General features: G+C 44.2%; 1 protein-coding gene across 1 annotated transcript in view; it reads left to right on the top strand.

Annotated features, from left to right (window-relative positions):
• The window catches only part of ACAA2 (acetyl-CoA acyltransferase 2), a 417,950-nt gene that overhangs the window by 73,132 nt on the left and 319,002 nt on the right, over positions 1-25,816 (top strand). The window contains exon 2 of the mRNA XM_069626958.1: positions 21,463-21,629. Coding sequence (XP_069483059.1) covers positions 21,463-21,629 — 167 coding nt within the window. The remainder of the gene's footprint in view (positions 1-21,462; positions 21,630-25,816) is intronic.

Below are 25,816 nucleotides of genomic sequence, written 5' to 3'. Positions count from 1 at the left end.
TTCCCGTCCTGTAGCACTCTCCTCTTTTCAGAGTCTTTTAGGCAAGGTGTCAGGATAGCACCTATACTTTGGGGTCACGAGTTATGTTAACTATATTTGGTAGCCCCTTCTGATGATGCTAAGTACCCCAGGTTGGTTACAGATTCTCCATCGATAGTGCTTCAGTCTGTCCACTAGTTGCAGGTCAATGGTATATTCTGGATCAGAGTTTTCACAGGGCACTGTCTGCCTCATTATGAGGCTGGCGCTCCCGTAATGAAGGGTGCCGGTACAGAACCGGCACCGTTCATTATGGGATGCCTTATTACGAGGTCCCCTAGTGGGACCCGCACAGAACGTCTGGTCAGACCAGCCGTCCTTTGCGGGTCCCGCAAGGGGACCAAGTAGCCATTAACGGGCCTGTTATTAACGGGCCCGTTATTGGCTCCATCCCCATTCCCATTGAGCCCTATGGGGGCTCAAATGGGAAGGGGGATTGGTTTTGTGGATGAGGAATTACCGTGTCCTCCAAGGTTGGAATGACCCAGTAATTCCTTATTCAGGGCATGGCTGCCTCCATACTCGTAATGAGGCCTGTGTCTTGCAGCTAGCGGGCGGAAGGGGCTGTTTCTGGACTTGCCTCTGAAGTTGGGTTGCCCCTACCTGCATTAGAATGGAATCTTTTACTACTGGATTGCATATGCCTGGTTTTTGTGAATTCGATCTACCCTTCTTTCTTATTAAAGTGCAGGCATTTGTGTTCTCTTCATTGACTTCATCATCTCCTGCAACTGGTTGCTGAAGAGGTTGACGCCTTGAAGTGGTGTATGTGGCGCACCTGTTTTCTAGGAGCTGCTTATAGACCAATTACTTGCATGGATTCGTCTTCTGCATGCCCCAGACGCTTCCATTATGGGTGTTAGCCTGAATACTACCATGAAGGGGACAGCAAAACAGGGAGTGTGACTGATGCAGCGAGGGAGAGAAGTTAACAGAATAACAAAAGCTCACCTGACGTCTTAAATGAAGAACTAAACCCATTAATTGCAGAGAAACTGTGCTCACACGTGTTGTTGTGGTGCAACACTGTGGCCTTAGTTCACGTGGCTGTGGTTTCCTGTGCCAGCATGCACCCAGCTCTGCCCTTAAGGGACAGCGTGTTGCTAGTTATCAGTGACAGCGTTTTTGTTTGCTTTAATCCTTCTGTGAAGAGCCGGAATCCAGACTAAACTCGTTTTGCTCCTCATTTGCGACGTCTATCTGGGGCAAGGGTGAACTCGGTTGAGATTAGCAGCTATCTGGGGCAAGGGTGATCTCGGTTGAGATTAGCATCTACCTGGGGCAAGGGTGATCTCGGTTGAGATTAGCATCTATCTGGGACAAGGGTGACCTCGGGTAAGATCGGAAGCTATCTAGAGCAAGGGTGAACTCTGTTAAAATCGTCCTTGGCTATTGCCCAAGACAGAAGCACAAGTATTACACAAAGGTCAGGGTGTGTAACCATATCCTATGTTCTCAGTCCTGGACATTTGGTTTTGCTTTTCAAACATGTTTACTGTACATAAAGTAGACGTAGAACAGGAAGTATAAAAATGCAGGAAAAATAGTTATAATGTACAACGCACAGCAGTAGCAAATGTTAACGTTTCCGCTTTTCTCTCTCTAACTCAGATACCACAAACATGGGTTTTTCCTTCACACATTTTGCAAAGTTGAATGTAAAACCTCACAAGCGTCCTATGCATATTATACTTACATATATGTAAACGGTTCTCTTTTACTATTCTGTCTTGACGTGATGATGTTCTCTACTTTATCACTTTTATGCTGTACTAACGCTGTGATACCCTCGGGTCTGGGCACTGTCAAAAATGTAATAAATAAAAATGCATACAATAACGGTTTATGTACATATATTCTATTTTATTTGTTTATTTATGGTTTTGACTACCTCCAAGCTTTTTGCATTTCAGAACATACAATTAAATGTAGGGAAAATAAAACAAGCAAAATGACCATAAAAACATTATTATAAGAGAAAATTACCAAGCATGGTGAACATAATAAAACACTGTTATGACAAATATACAATAAAATAAATTTCAATCAGACCCTTACAGCCACTTTTTAAAATATTGTTTTTATTGTGCTTTAACCGTAAAACTGCTTTTCACTTATACAAAAGTAGGATATAAAACCTATATTCACATAAAAACCTTACTAAACACATTACTTCCATAGTATAAGTTAACAACCAATCCCTTATTTTGAGCCAATATACACCGGACCACAAGTCTGCCGCAACTGGATGACGTTTATAGTTAATGATGTCTCGTTGTCTGATATTAGCCTGTCCCAAAACATATCTGATGACAGTCTATCTCCTTTCTCTACAAACTGCAGGAGGTACCTCCCTCTCACCTACCAAGTGCCCCTGCACTCCATCAGTATATGTTTAACAAACTGAAGGCTGGCAACCTCACAGATTGAGCCGAATTGTATTGCTTTGGCACTACGGCCCCAACAAGACAAAACCTCTCCAGTAGAGATCAAATTTAATTGAACCTTTTAGGAAGGCCTGCCTCACTTTCCAGTCAGGGGAATGCCTCAGGAACCCGAGGAAGCCAATCCTTTTATCAAATGGTGAGAGCGATTTAGCTAAAGATAGCCTACGCATATCATTGATTGTGTGGATCCAGTCAGTTCGCTCCAATGCTTTCTTTACCTTCATTGAGTTACACAGAAGGGTATCGACATCACTATCGCATTCTGCCAGTATTCCAAGCACAAGATGTCTTATGTTAGACAGGAACATTGATGAAGAATGTTCCAAATGCACGTTAATATCTTCATAAAGCAAATTAGCTTATGGAGCCACAATCAATCGATATAGAGAAACTTGCCTCTATTCTGCATGTGATCTAAGTGATCTTAGGCCTAACGCATATCCTAAACTGGCCATTGGAAGGTTCCGAGGGAGGCCAAGAACCTTCTTCCATATTCGGCCCTCCAATCTCGGCCAGTTCATTTTCAAGGCCAAAGGTTTAGCCTATAGGCCGTATAAGATAACCGCAATCACTCTGGCAATGTAAAATTTGATCACATGAGGTATAGAGAATTTGCAATATGTCACCAGAAGTTTTCTCATTTTGGATGTCAGTTGGGAAATCTTCCCGAGGCGGTCAAGGGTAATTTGGCCCACCTTCAGAGAAGCATATAATGTAAACCCCAGGTAGACCACTTCCTTTACCACTGGTATAAATTGATCTCCAGGGGCCACTTATATTTAGCTACCTGTCTACCTGGTCTCTTAAAGATCAATATTTTCGACGTCCCTGGGTTAATCAGCAAGTCATTCTCTCTTGCATAAGTCCCCAATGAGTTCAACAGACGCTGAAGACCAACCGCTGTATTATCAAGGAGGACGATACCCTCAGCATAGGCTAGCGATCTCGGACAAGAGTCAATTTTAGGACTAGCCAATGCTGAAGCGTCAACGCCTTGCCTAGGTCTGCTAGGTAAAGGTTAAAGAGGAGGGGGCCACCATACACCCCTGTCTTATGCCACTCTCCACAGGATCTGATAAATGGCCTGCGTCATCCAGCCTGACTCTCACAGTGGTATCCTTGTGGAGGCTGGCTAACATCACCAGCAGAGTCTTTGGTATCCCCCACCTCTATAATTTCTCCCAAAGGTGTTCTATTCACCAGGTCAAAAGCTCTCGAGAGGTCTATCCAGGCTCTATAGAGCACCGGAACCCCTTTGACTAAAGATCTTTCACAGAGAATCCCCAATATTGTCCCATTCAATGCTGTGAAATGACCCTTGCAGAACCGTGTCTGAAACTTTGATAAGGTGTTTCTTTGTCTGGCCCGTTGTACCAACTCTCTCAATAATAATCCCACAAATATCTTACTTTCTACATCAAGGAGGGCAATCAGACGGCAATTAGCTGGATCCATCCGATCACCCCTCTTGAAAATGGGAATGATGATAGAGGTCTTCCCGGACAAGTGAAATAATCTCCTCCTCCAAAATCTTTCGAAAAATCAGGGCGTACAACCTAGAGCATAGGCTTACATTTTTCTTAAGTACCTGATAGGTCAAACCATTTGGTCTTGCTGCCCTAGAGGAACATGTTTTGTGAATCAACTCGGATATGACACTCTCTGAATAATCTAACTCCCAAGGTGTATTAGGGATCTTAAAGCAGGATTTTATGGGTGCCTTTTTATAGTGGAAGCTAAGATAATTACTCCACTTTCTGCTACTATATTACTTTGAGATCTCGTTTGTGGGGCCTCCAGTTGATTTACTAATCCCAAAATGTTGCAAGAATTATTGTTACACAATACTCCAAGCACCAACTCTGCATCTTTTTGAAGGCGGAGTGCTTGACGACACTGAGACCAATTTTTATACTCCCTCTTGAGGTTATTCTCTTTTTTTGTACTCTCCCGCTCAGAGATTTTACACCCAAATCCCTCAACACTTTGCGCAATTCTCTCTTCTTTGACCAAGTCTCCTGATCAAATAGGTGTTGGTATGAACACTGCTTTTGATTTTTTGTCCCGGGGGGACGATAGTGGACCACAGAAATTCTTGAAAATTCAACGGGCTACATCTATTCTTCAGAGTGTGATCGGGCATCCAAATACAAACCTTTTGCAACTTCTCATTTAGATGTGCATTATCTCTTCTATACTTTACCAACCTATTTCTACCGTTATTAACAGATACTGGTTGGTATTGATGGTCCACAGTCCTAGAGAAATCCCAGGACATTACAGCCTCGAGGCGATTATGATCACTAGTACCCCCATCGTTGACCCAAAGGTTATCACAAATTTCGATTAACTGGCGGGAGAGGAACACATGGTCAATGGTAGAGATCGAGCTGCCCGGTCTCCAGGTTGCTGCAGGGGGACCATCTCCCTCTATTGTGCCATTGTCAGATTCCACTCCGAAAGAAACGCTACCCAAATCAGTGACTTTTAGCAGTCGACCTACCCTCACTGGCCAGGGTGGCGATACATTGGGCCTCATTACACGGACGGCGGTGGACCAAGGTGCTGTTAGCACCTTGGTCCATGCCGGTAAAATACCGGCACAGCCTTGGTGGAAAGGGGAATTACCGCCCTATTCCAAGGTTGGTGGGGTGGTAATTCCCCCTTCCCCCATTGCCCTTCCCCATTCCCATTTTTGCCCCATAGGGCATAATGGGAATGGGGAAGGTGCTAATTACGGCACTGCAAATTGCGGTACCGTAATTGCCTCCCTGGTCCCTTTGCGGGTTGGTTTTTAATGCCTGCAAAAAGCAGGCGTTAAATTCTCCAACCCGCAAAGGGACCTCGTAAGGCGGTAAGGGTTTAGCGGTACCGGTAAAATACCGGTACCGGTAAACCCTTACCGCCTACCGTGTAATGAGGCCCATTGTGCGTTAAAGTCTCCTGCTAGGATGACATATATCCCAGAGTAGTCTAAATTTACCCTTGCATGAAGATCTTCCAAGGATTCTTTGTGGGGTCAATACAGGCGCGGTGCCACTATGTATTTATGACTATCAACATTTGTAACCGGTCCCTAGATCGTATCCCCATTTTTGCTGCTAATATTCCTTTTGTTGTGGGTATAACTTCCGACTTTGCTATTATGGTATTATGGGTGGCAATGGTAAGGCCACCGAGGGTCTCTCCCCCAGCCCTCCTGGAGTAATTCTGGCTGATGTAGTATTGTGAAACCCTCCAGCTGAAAGGAATTCAATACTCATGTTTCTTGAAAGAATATCAAATCATTAGTTCCACAAATGATCTCCTTCATGGTTGTAGTCTTAAAAGAATTGGAACCCTGTGTATTCCAATTCACAAATCGCCACTCCTTGCGACTAAAGAGGCTCCATCCCTACCCCTAACTTCTCTAAAACTTTACTCAGGATTTCAGGGACCATAGATCAGACCTTTTGCGAGTCACCCTGCCCGTCAGAAATTCAATTTACAGATTCTGAGTTAGGGATCCCTGCGTTATTAATGTCCCTACTCAATTTACACTCTCCTCCTTGTGCTTGCCCACCTTTATTTGCCTCCAGCTCCCTATCGGGCAGAGCCGTATGGACCTCTAGGCCATGTTTCTGGAGGTCCGTAGTAGCTGCTAAAATGGTATTTGTCCCCACCCTGGATTTTAGCCCCATCTGTGCCAAAAAACGGTCTGCTCAAGTGGAAATCGAACAAACTCAATGTCTTCAGAGGAAAACAGATATAAATCTGGGATTTTCTTGACGGCCAGAATAGCGTCACAATTTAGAGATTTTTGTTTCATGGCTTTTGTTGAACTCTTAAGCCAGAGTCTTAGGATGGCGAAAGGAGCTATCTCCTAATCTTGAGTTATCTCCTGATTTATGACCAACTCCTCCTCCTCCTCCTCTCTCCTCCCCTTAGGCAGTGCACTGGTCTCCTTTCTGTCTGGCACAATAGTCCTTCCACTTTCTTGGAACCCCATCACTGGGCATCCAAGGAGCTGTTAGGTAAGAACTGATGCAGTAACACTGTGTGAGACTGCACAACACGTAACCGCTTGGTATTAGGTAACCCACCTTTTGGTATAGGTCTGTACTAAACAAATTGGGTTACCTAATACCAAGCAGATATGTTCTTACCCAACACTGGTGGCAGGCAGTGGGATTGGCGTAGAGTGGTTACATTGACTATTTGTTATACTTGTGCACAACTAAACCAGCCACAAGGCTAAGCAATTGTAGCATGCCAAATATGGATACCTTTAATGAGGCAGCCCTGATTGTCCTGACAGTAAATCAACTGAAAGATATGTGTAAAACCAGGGGTCTGACTCTGAAAGGAAAAGAATGTGAATTGATTGTAAGGTTGTTAAATCACCAAAGCTTGGGTAGTAGGCCTGTAACACATACTCACCCAAATAATGTGGACGATAATGATGCAGATGCTTGTTTAGAGTTAAACCCCAATCTGCAAGAGGAGTCGGAGGAGGGAACGGAGCCTCCAGAAGGGAGCCACCCTTCCACACCCGCCCCTATACTCAGTCACATTGGGAACCCATACAGTCCAAAGCTAAACCCAGATTATCTTTCTCTTGAGAGGCTAAAATTAGAGTTGGAGTTCAAGAAACTAGATGTCCAAGCTGAAACCAAACATCAAGAGGTTAAACTACGAGAAAGAGAAATGCAGCATGGAATGGAAATGAAAAAGATGTCCCTTGATTCTGCTTGCCTTTCAGGATCTTCTAGGTCTACTAGTCCCAAGAGGCCTCACCTGCCTAAAGAAGCAGTGAGTATGTAGGAACCTAAACCTGATGTGTTGGATTTGCTGGGTACGTTTGAATACACGTATGGTCTTCAAGGAATAAGTGGGAATGATTTAATTCCATGGCTCATGTCTAGGCCTTTCCCCTGAAGGCCTATGATGTAGTTGGGCGCCAGTGAGAGAGAGGATTATGAATCATAATAGCCGGATTTGGGAAATCTCCTTCCCAGTACCGTAAGCGGTTTAGGACCCCCAAAAAGACTGATGGTACCCCTTGGGCTGGAAGAACTGTGGAGTGACTTACAAGTTCTCAACTGCCTACCATCCCTAAACCAGTGAGTTGGTGGAGAGCTTTAAGTGTACTATGAAGAGCATGACGAGTGCTTTAGAGGAACTCCTGAGAAGAAAGTGGGACCTTCTACTACCATGCCTTCCCTTTGCTTATAGAGAAGTCCCCCAAGCAGGGGTTGGTTTCAGCCCCTTTGAACCTCTTTATGGTCATGCAGTCAGAAGCCCTTTGGCCCTGATCAAGGAAGGGCTGGAGAGTGCTCCTTCCCTACAACCAGTGAGATTCACTGACTATGTGCTGGGCCTCAAGAAGAGGATGGCACTGATGACAGAAGCTTCTGCAAACATGAAAGCAGGTCAGGCTCTGGTCAAGCATTGGCATGACCAGAAGGCCAACATGGTGGAGTTTACTCCAGACCAGCTTATATTGGTTATGGTACCTACAAGGCAAAGGGCCTTACAGGACAAGTGGATTGGACCCTTCAAGATTGTAGGCAAACTAACTTGGAGAGGTCAATTATTTAGTGGACCTGGGCAACCCTAAGGAGGTCCCTAGTGTCTATCACACTAACTGTCCGAAAGCTTGTTTCCAGACCAGAATTGGGAGCTTTGCTTCTAGCTTCTGATCCAGAGGAGGAGGAGGAGAGTGAGCCGCTCCCTGATCTCCTCAGGGGACAACCTTCCAATGAGACTATTGAAGGAGAAAAACCTTCTTCAGATTTGACTCTGCAACAGGAGAAGTGCAAGGCTCTGTTGAATCGGGTTGCCTCCCTGTTTTTACTGACACCAGGATTGATCCGTTGGGGCCAGCATGATAGTCTTACTGGTGACAGTCTCCCTGTCAAAAGCAGGGTTTACGGAATGTCAGATCATGTCAGATTACACATAAAGGAAGAGGTCAAGAAGATGCTTGATCGTGGGGTTATTGAGCCATCTACAAGTCCATGGGCTAGTCCAGTTGTACTAGGGCCCAAAGCAGGAACTAAGGAGTTGAGATTCTCTGTGGACTATAGAGCTCTTAATACAGTCACCACGACTGATATCCATCCTTTACCCAGGACATATGAGCTGGTGGACAAACTTGGTTCAGCCACATTCCTCACTAAAGTTGACCTGACCGCAGGCTATTGGCAAATAGCTCTGACAGACCACGACGGGGAGAAAACTGCATTCTCCACCCCAGGAGGTTTATACCAGTTTTAGGTTATGCCTTTTGGACTCAAGAATGCACCTGCTACATTTCAGAGGATGGTGAATCAAGCTCTGAATGGGTTAGAAGACTTCTGCGTGGCATAATTGGATGACATTGCAGTGTTCAGCCCCACTTGGGAAAAGCATCTTCACCATCCTAGGATATGTTTCGCAGGCTCTGGAACAGGCCCATCTGACCATAAAGGCTAGTAAATGTCAAATCTGTCAGAGTAAAGTGGTCTACCTTGGACATGGGGTAGGAGGAGGTGAAATAAGGCCATTGCCTAGGAAAGTACAAGCTGTACAAGACTGGGCCATCCCTACTACTCAGACTCACGTCAGAACCTTCATACGTCTCACTGGGTACTACAGGAACTTCATAGAGAACGCTGTGACCATAGCGTCTCCATCAAATGTGATCTCCTCACCCACATTCCCCAAGAAGGTCAGGTGGAATGAAGAGTGCAGTAAGGCACTGAAGAACTAAGGACTGAAGAAAGCCCTTTGTCAAGCTCCTGTCTTGAAAACTCCTGAATAAATCAATCCTTCATTGTACAACAGATGCTTTTAACACAGGGATAGGTGCAGTTTTGAGCCAACTGGATGTGAAAGGCAGGGAACACCCTATCTGCATCATCAGTAGAAAACTGAAGGACCGTGAGACAAGTGGGACAACTTTAGAATGTGAATATTTTGCCATTGTGTGGTCTCTGAAGAAGTTTAGGCCATACTTGTATGGTTCTACTTTCATTATTCAGACAAACCACCAACCCTTGAGATGGTTAATGCAGATGAAGGGGGAGAATCCAAAATTGTTAACATGGTCAATCAACCTCCACGGGTTTGATTTTACCATAGAACACAGGTCTGGGTGTAGTCACCAAAATGCTGATGGTCTCTCCAGAAAGTATGACCGACTGGAATAGGAGATTCATTCAGGAGTGGATTAAATCCTCCTGTCCCTTAGTCTGAGGGGGACGAGTGTTAGGGAGAATTCTCATTTCTTTGCTAATTCCCTTCAACCTTAGAGACCCCCAGCCCTTTTGCTGGACGTAGGACTTTTTAATTTTAACCCTGCAGTGAGTGAGACCTTTTTCTCACTCTCTCGTGTTTTTACCTGATTTGAATTTAGTGTTTTCACTGTTTCTGGAGTCTGACCAACTCCATAGGCATCTACTTTTTGTATGTTTACACACAGCACCTTCAGTGCAGTGTCACGGAGAAATCCCTTTAGATTCTTCCTACGGTTTAAATACCTTTTCTAGTGTGAACTAATGTTCCCAAGTATTGTAAAGTGAAATTGACTTTACTTATCTCTTTGTAGGTCTAGTACACACCATTTTATGTGGAGTGCTGGGGGTTTACCTAGTGCCCCTTATCCTACATTCTCATGTAACATTTTTGTATGTTACCCTCACTACTTTAAATGGCTGGTGGCAGTGGTTTAATTTTCCTACCATTGTGCTTTTCTACCACAGGCTGAATCCTCAGCTGCAGTATAGCACCCATGGGTGACCGTTTTATCAAAATTGTCCAGGTCTTCTTTCTGTGCTATTTTCTGTTTGTGCGGTATTTCTTGGGTTTCATTCGATGCGTTGAGCCAGGTTTGAGCCCTTGTTCATTTTGTCTTTGGCAGGCTTCAGCCCTAAAGCCCGCCTCTGGCTCCAGTGTGTCTGAAAAGGCAGGATGTGAGGGAGGGTCCCGAAACTCCCCTGCCCTTTGTCTCTAGGAATGCCTGAATGCAACCATTCCTGATTGGCTGGCTGACTGTCCTTTTAGGACAGCCACCATGCTGTGTGATTGACAGCCTATGCTGTGCATAAATGGGAGAAACATGATTAAAAGGCGAGGGTTTTGGGGCTAGAGACCGAGTCGACCACTGGGAGAAACACCTGTCGATTAAACCATGAACAAAGCTTGCTGCATCCTCCTGGACCTTTTGAATTGCCCGGTGAAGCCCTACTGCTGTGCTGAAACTTCTTTTTCAATTTGACAGAGTAGTTCTGGACCAACTAACCCTGAGAAGAACTCCACTGGATCATCTTCCCTGACTGGCTGTACTTCTTCACTGCTGCAAGAACTGAGTGCCAGGTGTTGAAAATCCGTAAGTGGAATGTCTGAAATCCGACCAGAAGCTCCAGGATTCTCCTAAAAACCCTTCAGAAGCAGGACGACCAAAGCTCGAGTCCCCTCACCAGAGTGCAGGACCCAAGGAGTGAAGGAAGCCCAACCGGTATCTGAGATCCACGACAGTGTTGTTTACCAAGCTCTGAAACCGTGAAGTGCCGCTGAACCGAAAAGAGCCCGTAGCTCCAGACGACCTCTAAAGTGCTGCTGCAGGAGCCCTCTAGATGTCCTCTCTCTTGTCCCCACAACTGAGGCTCAGAAACCCTGGGTCTGCATCGCTGCAACCTGACAAGAGTCCAATTGGACCACTTCTTTTCAAACCAGAGGTACTGTTTAGACATGGGGTACTTAACCTCAGTGTCTTTGAGCTATGCTTTTCTCAGTTGAGACTTGCAGTGGCTTACCCTTCGAGTTGGTTCCAACTCTGTTTTTCATAGGCTTAACAGCTTGTGACCCTACAAGTGATTTTTCTACAATCTCTCTAACTTTGTGCAAGACTTTTCAATCTAAGTGTCTCAGCTCCGTAGACTGTGTCCCATTTGACTTTGGCTGCCCTGGCTCCCTGCAGACATTTCTAGCCCATTGACTTTAATATTGTTTGTCCCTCACAAGTGGTCACTTGTTTTAGACTGTTACTGCTGGGAAAGGCTTGTCTAGATTTCATTGGAAGATTTTGTTGTCTTCACATATCCTGAGAACCTGTTTAACCTTTTTCCTTCCTCAAACCTTTCCTTTCTGAAACCTCAGAATCTGCACTAGTGTGATATATAAATGCCATTACTGTCCTTGTGAATGAGGTCACTTCAGAGTGTACGAATTGTGTAAGAAAACATATTGAGTATCCACTAATTTGTTTGATTCTGAAAAGTATTTTAAAGTATATTTACAGTGTTACATATCTTTCCCTTTTTAAAGAACGCTTATTTAAAAATGTATGTCAAATTAATAAATAACTAACTGAAAACTTGAGTGTAAGTGTTACTTGGTTACTTGTATTTACGAATTTCATTGCTACAGCTCTACAGCTCACATTTACCCCTCTTGATAGGCCTTGCTGCTCAGTCACACTACCAACTTGTGTAGTACAGACCTTTACCAGAAGTTGCCTAACACCAACCAGATAAGTGTTGTGCAGTCTCACACAGTGTTACTACATCAATTCATACCTAACAGGGGCAACACTAAGGTACTCTCCGGGCCCATCTGTTGATGCTGTGCCTTTCCTTGCCGAAAATTTAGCCCATTTTAACAATTTGGGTTTAGGTATTGCAATTGCAGCACTCTGCCCAATTGCGGTGTTATCTGTTTTTCTCCTGCACTAAATGGGGGCCCATTTTCCAGAATTGCCAAGGGGCTGTTGATGATCAATCCTTTTGTCCACACCTGTTCCACTCTGGGGACAATCAGTTGAAGTATTCAATACGTTGTCATTGAAGTATTCAATTACCTCTGTCTGTATGCCTATACTGGCCTTGACCACATGTACCCCAGGAGCGTTCTGGAACTTGCACCTCCTTACTAAGCGCATATCTCGGGTGACTGGATTCTGGTCCTCAATCACTATAAAATCTTTCTCCTGGACTTTTGTACCTGCCAGGAATTTCCCAGGTCCATTTGAATCTGCTGGACTTGGTTTTGTTAAGGCCTTGATGAAACTAGCAGTGCCTATGTTCTTCGATTTCCTAGATCTTTGGTTCTTTGATGTTTGTTCTTCTCCAACGGAGTGGGGCGGGACTGGGTGTGTATCCTTCAGTCTCCCATTTTTAATCCCCCTTCTTTTGACTTTTCTTCTCCTATGATAATTATGTTGTGCACTCTCTATCCAATCTCTTTCAGTAGATTCCTCCACCAGGACAGGTTTAGGGAGCATGTCTGTGTATTTCTGATGGATCAGCACCTCCACCTACTTGTGCCATTCTCCTAAACTCCTCCAAGGTTGATTCTGAGAGTGGAGTATCAAGACCCAGCCTGCCATCCAAAGGCGCGATCTCCTCCTCTGTCGACGGTTCGCTGTTTTTGTTGGTGCGATTTAGTAATTCAATAACATTCCCTGGAGTCCTTCTTTTCAATCTTTGCTTCCTGTAGAGCCCCATGGATCAGGCTTGTATCAAGGCCCTGCTTTGTAACCTCCTCCATCAGGCCCTTTAGCGATGGTATTACTGACGTATTTAGGGTGCACCTTAGACGCTCCATTGAGGATTCACATAGACCCACTTCTTCAGTGAGTTCCCACAAAATTCCTGAATGAGCCTGAACTTCGCCCATCAACAATTCAAACACGTTCACTAACTAATTCAATACAAAGTTCAGGGCTGATAGGGTAACTTCACACGTTCGTGGAACCTTCAAGACCTCTCCTGGGTTTTGATGTCCTACTGTATCCTGGATTTCCAGCCCTAATCCAGACAAACAAGAGAATCGGAGACCATTCTGGGTCACCCAAAAGGAATGTTTGCAGGATAACTTGATGTATTGTTTGGGACACAGTTCTCTTTTTGGCTATAACCAGCACTAAGGCCCTAGCCCCTTGTTAGAGACACCTTTATTTTGCGTTCTACTTTAATCACTGCCGGTAGTCATGGGTGCTATACTGCATATGAAAAGGGCAACAAAGGGGTTTTTCACAAGAGCTGCAATGAATTGATTTCACCGGCTGGCTTACTTATATTAATATGTACACTATTATACATTTACATATAAACAGATCTCCATAATCCAGTGTGTTATTGATGAGAACAAATTGTCTTATAGCGACCTTTTCCCAACCACAAAGTGCAATTTATTCACTACGGTCACGACATGCAACATATCTTATATGCTTTTTGTTGGTAAAATATCAAAAACTGCCAGCAGATATCTAGAAGAACGTTCATATCCTGTAGGCATAGTGAAAAGAAGTAGGTATTGTGAATGCATCTTAGATACCTCAAACTGCTAACTTTTACCATTCTATGTTAATTCGATTTTTTTATTTTTAAAAACAATAATTTCTAGACTGCTATTATACCCGGTCTAACTCCCAACATTGCCTGCCACTTAATCCTTGCTCATACTATTCATCCCAGCAGACTAAGGTCTGGTGACCCACGGCGAGAGAACAGTATGTCTCGGATTCAGCGCGTTGCAACTACTAAGGTGGTGATTCGGTGGAGTAAAAAAAGTAGGCTAAAATAATAGATTTATTATTTTATAGACAGAAGATTATTTATAAAAATGCAACTTCAGCCAACACTGCAGGCGCTTCTTCAGGGCTTGAGAATGTGTGTATCCAGGTTCATGAGCTTTGTCTTGGGAGATGGACATCAATCGAGTATTCCTTTGATAGGTGCAGTTCTAATCCATTTTCTTTTAGAAAAGTATGTGTGCTTCAATTGTGTACTGCCTCTGCTTTGTTTTAATCTGTTTGTGGAGGAGTCGCTCATTATTTTAAGTCGTTAATTACTATATAGTACGTTTGAAGTAACTTTTTTTTTCTCATTCATGGTGGATGCTTGTTGACTCTTAATGAGTGTGCATATTTTAAATCGTTCATATAATTAAAAATGGGGGCCTTTCTGCTCTTGGTGCAAGTGAATTAATAAAATACTATGTTCAACGTTTTTAAAGTTACCTTACCTCCACTTAAATGATAAAAGAAAAAAACGTCAAGTAATGATAGCTTCAAGCAGATAACCATAAATTCAATATAATTACATTTCTCAGCTAATGATGAGGATAGGAGGCAAAGCTGACTTCTTGCTTCTGCCTTTTTTCCTAGATCCATAGGTCGGCCCTGTAACTGGAGCTCTCAGTGAAACAGGAGGTGGCTTAGGTTGCCAAGCCCCCTGGACAGCATAAGAGCTGTCAAAAGTGTGCAGTTGCTACATGCACATCAGCGGCTGGGCTGGCAACCTGACACTGACCTTGTTTTTGTTTTGAGCACTCCATTAGCAAAGGGCTTGCGCAGACATGGAAGTGATTATGGAATCTTTAGAGATCCGAGGTGAGATGGGCACATTAAGGTCTGAAACTCAAAACCCCATAAAGCCCCTCAGTAAAAATGATCCAACTGCCCATACTTTAAAACAAAATCAGCCACTATGTACCTGTAAGTAAAAGTTGTTCAAGCTGTGAAGTATATTTACATGTCTTTCACTTTTTTGTGTGAAAATTATATTTGTTTTCATTGAATCGACATGCTTCATGCAGCCGTCAGAGAATATAAAAAAAAAGTATATATTTTCTTTATCCGTAGGGTTAATTCAGAGTATGCGTTTAAGTCTGTGGGCCCGATTCATAGAAAAGTGTGCATTTCTCCCGCAATGTTTGCATAGCGAGAACAACACTGCGTGAGCCTGCGTGCAGAATGAAAAATGTGCACCCTGCATATTCATGGAATGTACTGTGCAAAGTAATTGTATTTGCAAGTCGCGCCCGGAACGCCCCGACCCCCCCATGCAAAGTATAAACAGCGAGAACAGCTACCTTTTGCGTGCTCCCCCGGGCGTGAATACATGCACCCTTCAAACAGTGCGTGGGGTCCACCCGCAAGCATGCCTGCATGTCGGGAACCCTGCGCAGGACCCCTGTAACTGTTGCAGGCACCCCGACAACATGCGTATGAAAAATCGTAACTCGGATTAAACTTAAAACATCTGTGTGCGAACCCCCATAAACAGTTCCTGCATCCCGCTACAATGCTTATGTGCGCCCCATAGTTAAATCAGAACCCTGGTTGTGTACACGCACCCCTAAATCCTACATGCAAACCCACCTCTGCGCTGCGATTCCTATGTGCAAGTGTCTTTACGACTGCCTTTGGGTGGGTGGCATGGAGATTGACAGATTTAAGTAGCCATTTCTTTTCTGAGAGGCTGCACTGGTGGTTCCATGAATACCCACTTTTTCGCATGTTCTTCCCCATTTTCTGTGTTCCGCCCATTCCCAGCCCTCTGCGCAACCCACGCCCACGCTCTGCAAGGTGCTCAACAGCTGCACAAACTCCATGCAAGTCCTGCACATTCAACGAGCAGTGTTTCGTAACGCAGTTTGGCACGCAAGTAGCAGGTTTTACGTGCAAATAATTCCATCTAACGGGCCCTTTAAATCTAAACAATCTGACGATCTCATGTCATTCTACTGCAAGTGGGAGATGATTTGCCAGTCCCGTCGCTTTGCACTGTTTTACATATAATCCTGCATTTATGGTGGGAAACTAAAACTACAAGCACAGTACAGGAATGCAAAAAAATATGAGCGAAAACATCAGGGCTTGCAGAGTATCTCCGACCTAACGGGGACCAACTTTTAAAAGCTCTTTTCCTGAAAACATTTCTTTTAAAAACTAGTTGGAGAGAAAAGCGAGCCGTTCATTGTCAGTGTTACTGGCTTAACAGGGCTTTCACTTCTCATTACTTCACATACAAGGCAACTACTAAACCACGCTATTGAATGGTTTAACTTTTGAGGTCTGTAGAGTAAATACTCCACATCCTGTCCCCGTCTTCCGAACTCCTTTCTGTTGCATCTAAAGAGATCCCTATTATACATGCTTTTGGACAACTTCCCCTTGTTGTTCGAGCATATTTAATATTTTTTTCTTTGTACAATGCTTTATTTGAGTTTGCATTTATTTGAAGAATAGGGATGTCAATTTCGAACAGAAATGATTTACAATAGCACATTTTTAGATCGCGGAGGCATTCCTATGAAGGGTGCCATTACACTGCTACAAAGATGAGAAAAAGTAGCAAGCTGGTAAGTCAGACCTATAATGGGGACAAAACAGAAGAAAAATATGTATATAAGCAAACGGACGACTTGTAAAGGTAACATTAACCTAAGAGGGCAAGTTCTTCAAACTAAAGAGGAGTACCCAGTGCTCCAGATAATATTTTGAAGTGCAAGTATTTGACTCCCTATTTTTTTTACGTTTAAAGAAAAATGTTTTTTAAGTGTAAAAAAACAGTATGTCCATTCCAAATGGGAATATTTTATAGTAAAAATATTTTCACTCTAAAATACATGTTTTTGTGATAAATATTTCTTTGCATGTAGTTATTTAAGTACATTAAAAGATACTTTTTTACCTTATCGGGTCTGGCAGTAATAGTTTTTTCCTGTGGCACTAATTGTGCTACTGGGCCAAACATCCACGAAGATGTGTGCCTGAAAGCAGGAGGAAAAGCACCTTATGTGCATTTTCCCTTTTTTGGGGTTTTGGGGGGGCGGGGGGTTATTTGTCTTTTTTTACAGAGTAAAAGTGGCTCGGACATCCCTTACCTGTAGGGCTGGGTGTACTATTTAAATATACAATATTACATTATTAAGCTTCACTGTTAGATTGTGGTGGGGTCTGGTAGTGGGGATGGTGGAGCAGGCAGGGGAGCTCCCTTATAAAGTAAAGTTTAAGCCGATCTTTGAAGAGATCCACGATTGAGATGGCTTTGATTGTTAAGGGCAGTAGATTCCAAAGGAGCGTGGGGCGAGTTGAGAGAAAGAGCGGAAGCGAGAAGAGGCACAGTGATGGTATGGGACGGTGAGGATGAGTGTAGAGCAGGATTGGAGGGAACGAGATGGTGAGTAAATTGAGATACAGTCAGACTGATACTGAGGAGCAAGACCATTTATAGCTTTGTAGACTAGGAGAAGGAACTTTGAAAAGGGAGAGGTTGTGCATGGAGAGCTAACCAGCATGTGCTTGGTAGGTTGGAGTGAGGAAGGATCTGGGTAGGTTGTAGAGCTTGTGGGTAGCAAAATTGAGGACTTTGTCTAGAGTAGTGCTATTCAAACTCTCATACCGAGCCCCCCCAGTACAAATATTGTTTCTCCCCCCCCCCCCCACTTAGAGGTTGGCCCCACTAGGGGGACCAAATGATATCCAGTGGGGCCCCAAGCTCTTTAAAATATAAGCAGATTGTCAACTGCTTATATTTTCTATTAAAACAAGTCACCATGATCATGTATGTTAAAACATTCATCTTAATCCCTTTTTGAAGAGTCTGGGGCCAAACCTGGACATCCTCTTGGCCCCCCAGTTTGAAGACCACTGGTCTAGAGGGAGAATGGAGTATATAGGAAAGCCAAGGTGTAGGATTGAGCAGTAGTCACGTCTGCTGAGCACACGAGTGGAGATTAGAGTTTTTGTAGAGTGGCTATTAAGAAAAGGGCACATTTTCCAAATATTGAGAAGGTTAATATGAGCAGCCGAGGCAGTAGTAGTGAGGAATTGTTGCAATTGTGGGTCCCTATTAAAGAAAACTCCAAGAGTGTGAGTCTTGTGTGTGGGAGCAAGAGGGTCATGCAGGGAGGAGAGACCAGAGTAGAGGGGGGTGATGGCATTGGAAGTCGGGCGAAAGATGGCTTCCGTTTTTGAAGAGGCTGCAAGAGCCATCCAGTGTCAAATTGCATTGAGACGGTTCATTTATCTGTTCCAAGACGGCTGGGGTGAAGGAGGAAAATGAGTAAAATATTTGAGTGTCATTAGCAAAACGTGATGGTGAAAGCCAGCGGATGAGGTGTCTTTCTAGGACAGAGAAGGTGAAGTGTAGAGGTCCAAGGACTGATTCTTGAGGATTACCTATAGGGAGAGGTGTGGAGACAGAGGTTTGCGACCTCCAAGAGATTTTAAAGAATCGAATTTCCATGTAGGAGGCGATCCAGACAAGAGCAGATTTGCAAAAGCCAAGGTACTGGAGAGTTGGAAGACGCCCCATTCAAGTTGACTGGCCAGCCATACAAATTTACTCGCTACCTCCTTTCAATACATATACACAACACAACATTTTGTACTCCCCAAGAGTCACATATCACTAGCCAATTGGTAGTGGTGAGTGCAAATTGTGTACCCTGGACCTATGAAAGATGAAATACTCAGTCTGCTCTGCCATGTGATTTAAAATTGTGAAATGCAGGTTGACCTCATCCAAACAGCAGGCACTAACTCGTGAGCTATTTACTGGAACTGCGACCCAAGTCTGGTGGGTTTGTGGTAGGGTCTGCATTCCCATAATATGTAACTGACCCAAACCATAGCTATTGGTTATTCAGAAATGTCCGCATTGCACTTCAGTGTTGAGGGTCTATTGGCTGCTTGCTTTCCGTGTGAAGGTATTGGAGTACGATGAGCGTGCAAAAAGATCTTTCGATTTTGCCGGCTATTGCTGCACCTGGTTCTATGGTAAGTGCACCTGGTTCAGTGGTAAGTATATGCAGGCATACTTGTGATGATGCTGCCGTGACCAATGTCTGTCGTGGTTGTAACACTGAAGAGACAGCTGCCAGGTGGAATGACCCTGCCCCCTCCTCAAACGCCACCAGCAGCTGCCACATCTCCTTACCTGTGCTTCTTCAGAGATATGTTGGATCCCAATGGCTGCTGCAAAATGGATACTTTCAGACTTATCTTTTTAAACATTGAGGGTGCTGCTAAACACAGCATAATGCACCATTTTGTGAAAAGAGAATCGGTGTCATTTTGCCTCCATCCGCTGGTCCCCTCATGGCTCTCTTGTATCCAGTGTCACTTGTGGTCCTGTCTGGAATGTTGAATTTTCAATCCTGCGTCCGCCACTGGTGAGGGCCGCGTGCAGATCGCGGATTTCTGTGGTTGATGGTGTCCATAAGCACATTAGTGTGTGGGCTTTGCTGAGCACATCCACCAGCGCCTAAATTGTTTCCCGGCCTTCAGTTTGGCGTGTGCTTACCTTGTGAGAGGTAGATGGTTACTTGCTCGGGCAGTGTGCCTGCACGTGGAGGTGCATGCTTTCCACCTGCGCAGTGCTAGTTCTGAGAGTGTGGTGCTTATCTGGGATCTCTTTTCGACCTTGATTGCGGCTCTGCCAGCATTGGCCTGCCTGCCTGCCTTCCTGGGCACCCCACACCTGTTCAGTAATAACTCAAAGCTGCACATGCATGCATTTTCTTCTAATATGATAATGCCCTCTACTGAGCCAAGCACACAGTGAGAGAAAGAAATACTGGTGTGAAGCCCAATGAAAATCCACCGCTACCCCGCAGCTCTCCCAGAAGTCTTCGCCTGTTCTTTCTGTGTGCAGATGTTGTAAATATGTCCGTACAGTTAGGCTAAACTTCCTGGGCACAGGAGTGTTACATCTGCATGCCTATTTGGCAAACCTCGTTCTGCGATGTGTTTGAAGCATGTTATGGGCATGCTAACATTCCATCCTGTGTTTCGTTTTTTATAATTCCTCTTTGAAGGTCACAATTGCAAATTGTGGCAGCAAACGTCCTACCTAAATGTTTGAGCTTAGGTGGATAGTGATATGTAATCTTAGATCATAGTGTGACTTTGCTTACGTACGTGTACAAAACATGTCTGCTGGGAGGAGGTATTCTTCCTGCTCTAAAGATAGGAGTTATTTTTAACTTGCTCTCCTCAGTTTATGTTTACCCTATGGCGGGTGAAGGGCTCAATTAGTCCTGCCGAGATATCAACCTAGGACGGTTTTTCAGACGCATCTCTCAAGTTAGCGTTTCACTCGCGTAGATAGGTTTACAGTACCTTGCCATGATATCACTGCCCTTTGACTAGCTCACTAGTAATTTCCTTAAACTAATGTTCTGCTCTGGTTTTTAGTTTGGGCTATTAGGTGGCGCCTTAGGGCCACCTAAAAGCCGAAGCTATTGCATATGAATACAGATATGGAGAAATGGCATATGAGGAGGGACACAAAGCTTTTAGGTGGTGTATGGTTATTTGCCGATCCATTGACTGCCCATGGCCATACTAATCCCCATGGCCATTGCCACCTAGTTCCTGCCTCTCCCCACCCAAAACACCTCCTCATGGGCTCTCTTTGAGCTTGCTTTAATCAAGCCTTACCATTAAACTTTGCACTCGAAGTGCCTGCCAGTATTTTCTCAAATCGGTCTTCTGAGAGTTAAGGACTTGTTGGAGTTTTTAACACACTACTGGTATAATACAAATTTCTTGATCAGGTCTGCCTTCAACCACACGATTTATAATCTCTAGGAGTTTCCTTCACTGATGACCTGTTAAAAGCAAGCATTGGCATAATCAACAGTTTTGGCTTGTGTATAAGTATTAGGAATTTGCTAGGCACTGCTATTATATGCCCAGATACTCGCACCATTTTGCACCTGCTATCATCAATAGCCAGTTAATACCACTATGGTAGTGCCTGGCAAGTGCCTTTCTCATGCTTACGCAAATCCCAAACGGTTGGCATTGCCAATGCTTGTAGCAAATGAATCTGTCACACTGCATAGTGCTTTTACCCTTATTACTGTACATATGGTATTTTAGACCTTGTTCCATCCCCCTCAGGACCAGGAAATCCTGAGTTGACCTTACCAGGAATAGATTTGACAAGCGTAGAACTGTTCCAGTTATATATTGTATACTTTAGCCAAGCCAGAGTATGAAGCTTACAATATGATGACTTGTCATTCCAGCCCACTCCCCTGTTCAACTGGACACATTTCTGTCTTCGTCAATATAGTTTACTTGTCCACATAAAAATTATATGATCCATTGCTTTGCTAAAGTCTTTTGAGGAAGTAGATTTAGTTTGTATCTAGGCACTGACTGCACATGGAATGTCAACATGTTCTGATTGTCATGTTCTTCTTTCCTTTCCAGGAGTATTTATTGTTTCTGCGAAGCGGACTCCATTTGGGACCTATGGGGGAGTGCTGAAAGACCACACAGCAACTGACCTCGCTACAATTGCTGCGAGAGCTGCTCTGTCTGCTGGCAAGGTGGCGCCAGAGATTGTGGACAGTGTTATTGTTGGTAATGTAATGCAGGTGGGTGCCTGATTTGCATAATCTTTCTTTATAGAGAATAACCATACAAAATAAAATGACTCAACAGAAGCATCTTCATAGCGGTCCATTAACTAAAAGGTTATTTGCTGTAAGGGCGTTGCTAATTAATATGTGGTTTAGACCGTGCCTAGACAGCATCAGCCACTCTCACATCTACTAGGGAGGCACAGTTATACATAAACCTACTTGCCTCTTATGTCTACTGAGTTTTCCTGACCAAGTAGTAGTTCGGCAGAACATTTACGAAACACTGTAGAGTCTCTATGGAAGGAGGAGTTTAGTTAAATGGTGCCCTACACTATTTCAGTAGACTGTGCTAATTTGAAGACTAAAAAGTGGAGAAAGTCATGGTTCAAGCCTGAATGGGTAGGGGACTGCAACGGAGCACCACAATGACATACAAAGGAAGCTAAAACCCAAGCTGAGTCTGAAGATCCCCCCCCAAAGAGATCTCATTGCAGAACCCTTGAAGTAGCACTGACCTTGCCTTTGCAGAGAAGACCTGGTGCAGCAAATAGAGATATTGCAGTTCAATGCCGGTTGGGCACCGTCACAAGCGGAATATCCCAGAGCCAGAGGGATGGAACAAAAAACTCTAAAGATGAAGAAAGTCTCATTGAAAATGAGTGTGCTGAGTAGTGTCCCATTTCTGCAGCCGGAGTAGATATATTTCACAGCCAGGTGGCCAGGTTCTTCAGAAGAGCAAAGACATTGGGTGAAGTCGGAGGACTCCCACATGTTCAGACTGGATAAAGAAATGGCATTGCAGCAGCTTCCTGAAAAAAGATTACACTATAGTCTTGCTATCCAGGCTCAGAGGTCCCATGTCTGGCTAATATGTATGACAAGTTACAGCTGGTCTCAACACACAAGAATGGTCCCAGGGTCCTACTTGTCTGTCTTGTTGCCGTGAAAAGCATCTAGCCACGTGAGACCCCTGGTGAATATGGTCTTCCACTTCTTGAACTGGTGACCCAGGTAGACCTAGGAGTTAGAGAATATTAAAACACCTTGCAGAGTTACAGATCCGACTGATCACTTCAGATCAATTGTCTAAAGCGTGAACTAGGCAATCATGCATCAAAGCGCTGTACAATGTTCCATATGCAATAAATACGATAAACGAGGGCATATCAACAATAACATCTCACTAAGAACAGGAATAACCTAAAAGTTCAGTCACAAGCGGCTTCAAAGAATTTAACAAATAGGGCAATGCAACAGGATACAGCTGTACCAGAGAAAGACCTTTTCATGCTAAATACATTTCTAAATATACAAACATATAGATGGACGGAGTCCCGGTTGTGCAGACCTCTGAAGATTTCCAGGGGATCCAGTTTCTCAGTCAGATGGAGACTGCAAATATATTTCTATATAAACAATACATGCTTTATAGCCAAACTGACCAAAGGCTCCATATATAAACTAATCAAACGAGATCAAATTGACCAATGAGGAACACCAAACGGAACTATAAATTGGCCAGAATGAGTTTTACCCTTAACCAACTGTTTGACACTCAGAAAAGATGGAAACCAATTCAAAACCTGCCCTCTTATCCCCGAGCAATTCAACAGGATCCCAAGAAGTTCTTCATGGTCAATCGTATCAAATGCGGCGGAGAGGTCTTGTAAAATCAACAAAAGAACAGCCATCATCCAAAATGTTATGAACATTGTCTAATATGCATACAGTAGCTGTTTAGTAGTACACCCGGCCTTGAGACTAGAATGAAAGGGTGCGAGAAGGTTTTTATATCCCCAATCCAATGTTTCAGTTGGTCAGAGACCACTCTTTCAATAAACGTACCAAGAAAAGGTAAAGACGATGCTGGTCTATAGTGAACCTGGCTGATTTTCAGGGAATTTGGAAAACAGCCATAGCTAAGTGAAAGGTATATTAATTGACTTCTTTATGGCTGTAGGCGAGGTACAGCTTTGCCATGTTTGCAAGGGCCCCAGCGGATGCTAGAGCAGGTCTTCTGATGCTGTCTTCGGGTGAGTTCTTCTTCCTGTTGCTTTGAAACTTTAATCTCAGCATTTGATAATAGTACTGGTATAGAGTCCCGAAACCGAGGTTTACTGGTGACCCCAACCTGCAAATGGACCCACCTGCACCATTCAAACTTTTGTGGGCCAGTTAGTTAGTGCTGTTCTTTACATACACCCTTTCAGAGGCATTTGTGTGGGGCTGTGTGGAATGGAATCCAAAGGACTTCTAGGCACACCCACTCACGTCCTTTCCTGAGTTTCTTGCCAGAGCTTGCACCATGAATGACCCTATATAGACATTCCCAGTCTATCACTCTCTCTCACTCACTTTTGATTACTGCATTTTTATAAAACTAGGACTCTTGAGTCAAAGTGTTGGCACATGGTGCAACCATGAACTAGAGTAACAAAGTCACCAATTGGCACCTTAAGTTTAAGTATTTTTACCTCTCGCATCCCAATGCCTCTTTGTCTCGCCTCTTCCTTAATTCATATTCCCTAGCATGAAGTCATGCATTTCCTTTTAACACCCCCATTGTTTCCCTTTCATTGATTTTCATGCTCCTATTGCTTCTGCAACATTTCAATGATATTTTTTGGAGAAGGTTCTAAAATGTCCTGTGAGACTCCAGAAGCAAGCAGTTCCTAGTGACATCAATCGGAAACGCCCGAGTTTGTTAGGGTTCAGTGCCATCTTTGTTTTTTTTTATCCACTATTGCTTAGTCATGGTTCATTTGGAATGAATCAGTCAGGCAGGACCTTTTTTTGAGCTCATCCTCACTCTTCTGTGGCATATAATATATATATATATATATATATATATATATATATATATATATTTTTTTTTTTTTTCCTTTTTAAACATGTCTTTATTAACTGGTTCACATCATCACATCTCGGACCACCATGTTGCACACATCAGGCTATACATTCAGAGAATAATAGGTCTGGCACTCTCCGCCCTTGAATGCTTTCAACCCATTTGCTACCCCCCTATTGGTCAAATTGATTCAGACATTGTCTTGATCCAAATAGTAGGTGGTAAGGGGTTCCCAAATGTTCCTCGGTTTTTTCTGAGGCCCGCAGAGTGCCGCATAGTCTCTGTCAGTATTGCTCAGCCATGTTAAGTCCCTTAGCCATCTGCCCAACCCTGGCGGAGTTGCTTTAGTCCACTTCATCAATATGCATCGCCTAGCAGCAATCATACAAGTTGCCAGCAGTTTACGGTACTGTGTCGGGACCGCAGGAGACCACCCAAACATGCCACATACCATTGTACACTGAATTTCTTGCCCTCAGCATTTCTGACATTATCTTCATCACCTTTTCCCAGAAGGAACTTAATTTAACACATTCCCACAACATGTGCGTGATGTCTGCAGGGTCAGCGGTGCACCTCGGGCAACTCAACGGTTTAGAGTTATCATACTTGTGGACCCTGGCAGGAGGTATATATGCCTTGTGGAATGTTTTAAGTTGAATGAGTTGCAGTCTGGAGCTGAGAGCTCCGGTATGAGTTGTTCGACACAGTACCTTCCATTGAGCATCACGATAGGACTCCCCTGCATCCTCCTCCCACTTTGTTTTGCATTTGAGGGGTTTACGGCGTGTACCTGCCTGGATCGTCTTGTATATAGAAGAGAGCACCCCTTTACACTCTTGGGAGTTCTTAATGTAATGCAATAAGAGGGGAGGTGGGGGCATTGCCGGGAAGTTCGGGCTCCACTCTCTGAATGCTGCCCGCATCCTGTGGTACTGCAGTCTGCACTGGGACCCTCCCCCCACCTTGTCCAGAATCGTCCCAAGCAAAACAAACACCCCACCGGGGTACAGGTCCTCCAGCCTCTCAAACTCAGCCCCTCCCCAATCTCGTACCAGGGACCCGTCAAACTTTGGGCCCAGGACCTCTGTATGCCACGGTGAGATCCCCAGGTCAAACGGGTGCCCTCCCTCGAGTTTCTCCAGGGCCCATTTCCAGGCATTCACTGTGCATGCTACAGAGTCTATTGCGCCCTTGTTCGCCACATTGAAATCAACACCCCCTGTAAGGAGTACGGTCTCACCGAGCCTCTCTGTGTACATGTGGTGCTATTTTCACTCCCTGCATCGAGTACTGGGCAAACGATAGTTGAGCTGCCAGGAAGTAGGCCTCAATGTCCGGGGTGCAGATA

This window comes from Ambystoma mexicanum, chromosome 6p (assembly GCF_040938575.1).
Source record: "Ambystoma mexicanum isolate Mex_15411 chromosome 6p, UKY_AmexF1_1, whole genome shotgun sequence".
NCBI lineage: Eukaryota > Metazoa > Chordata > Amphibia > Caudata > Ambystomatidae > Ambystoma > Ambystoma mexicanum.
This window is presented reverse-complemented; position numbering and strand designations above follow the sequence as displayed.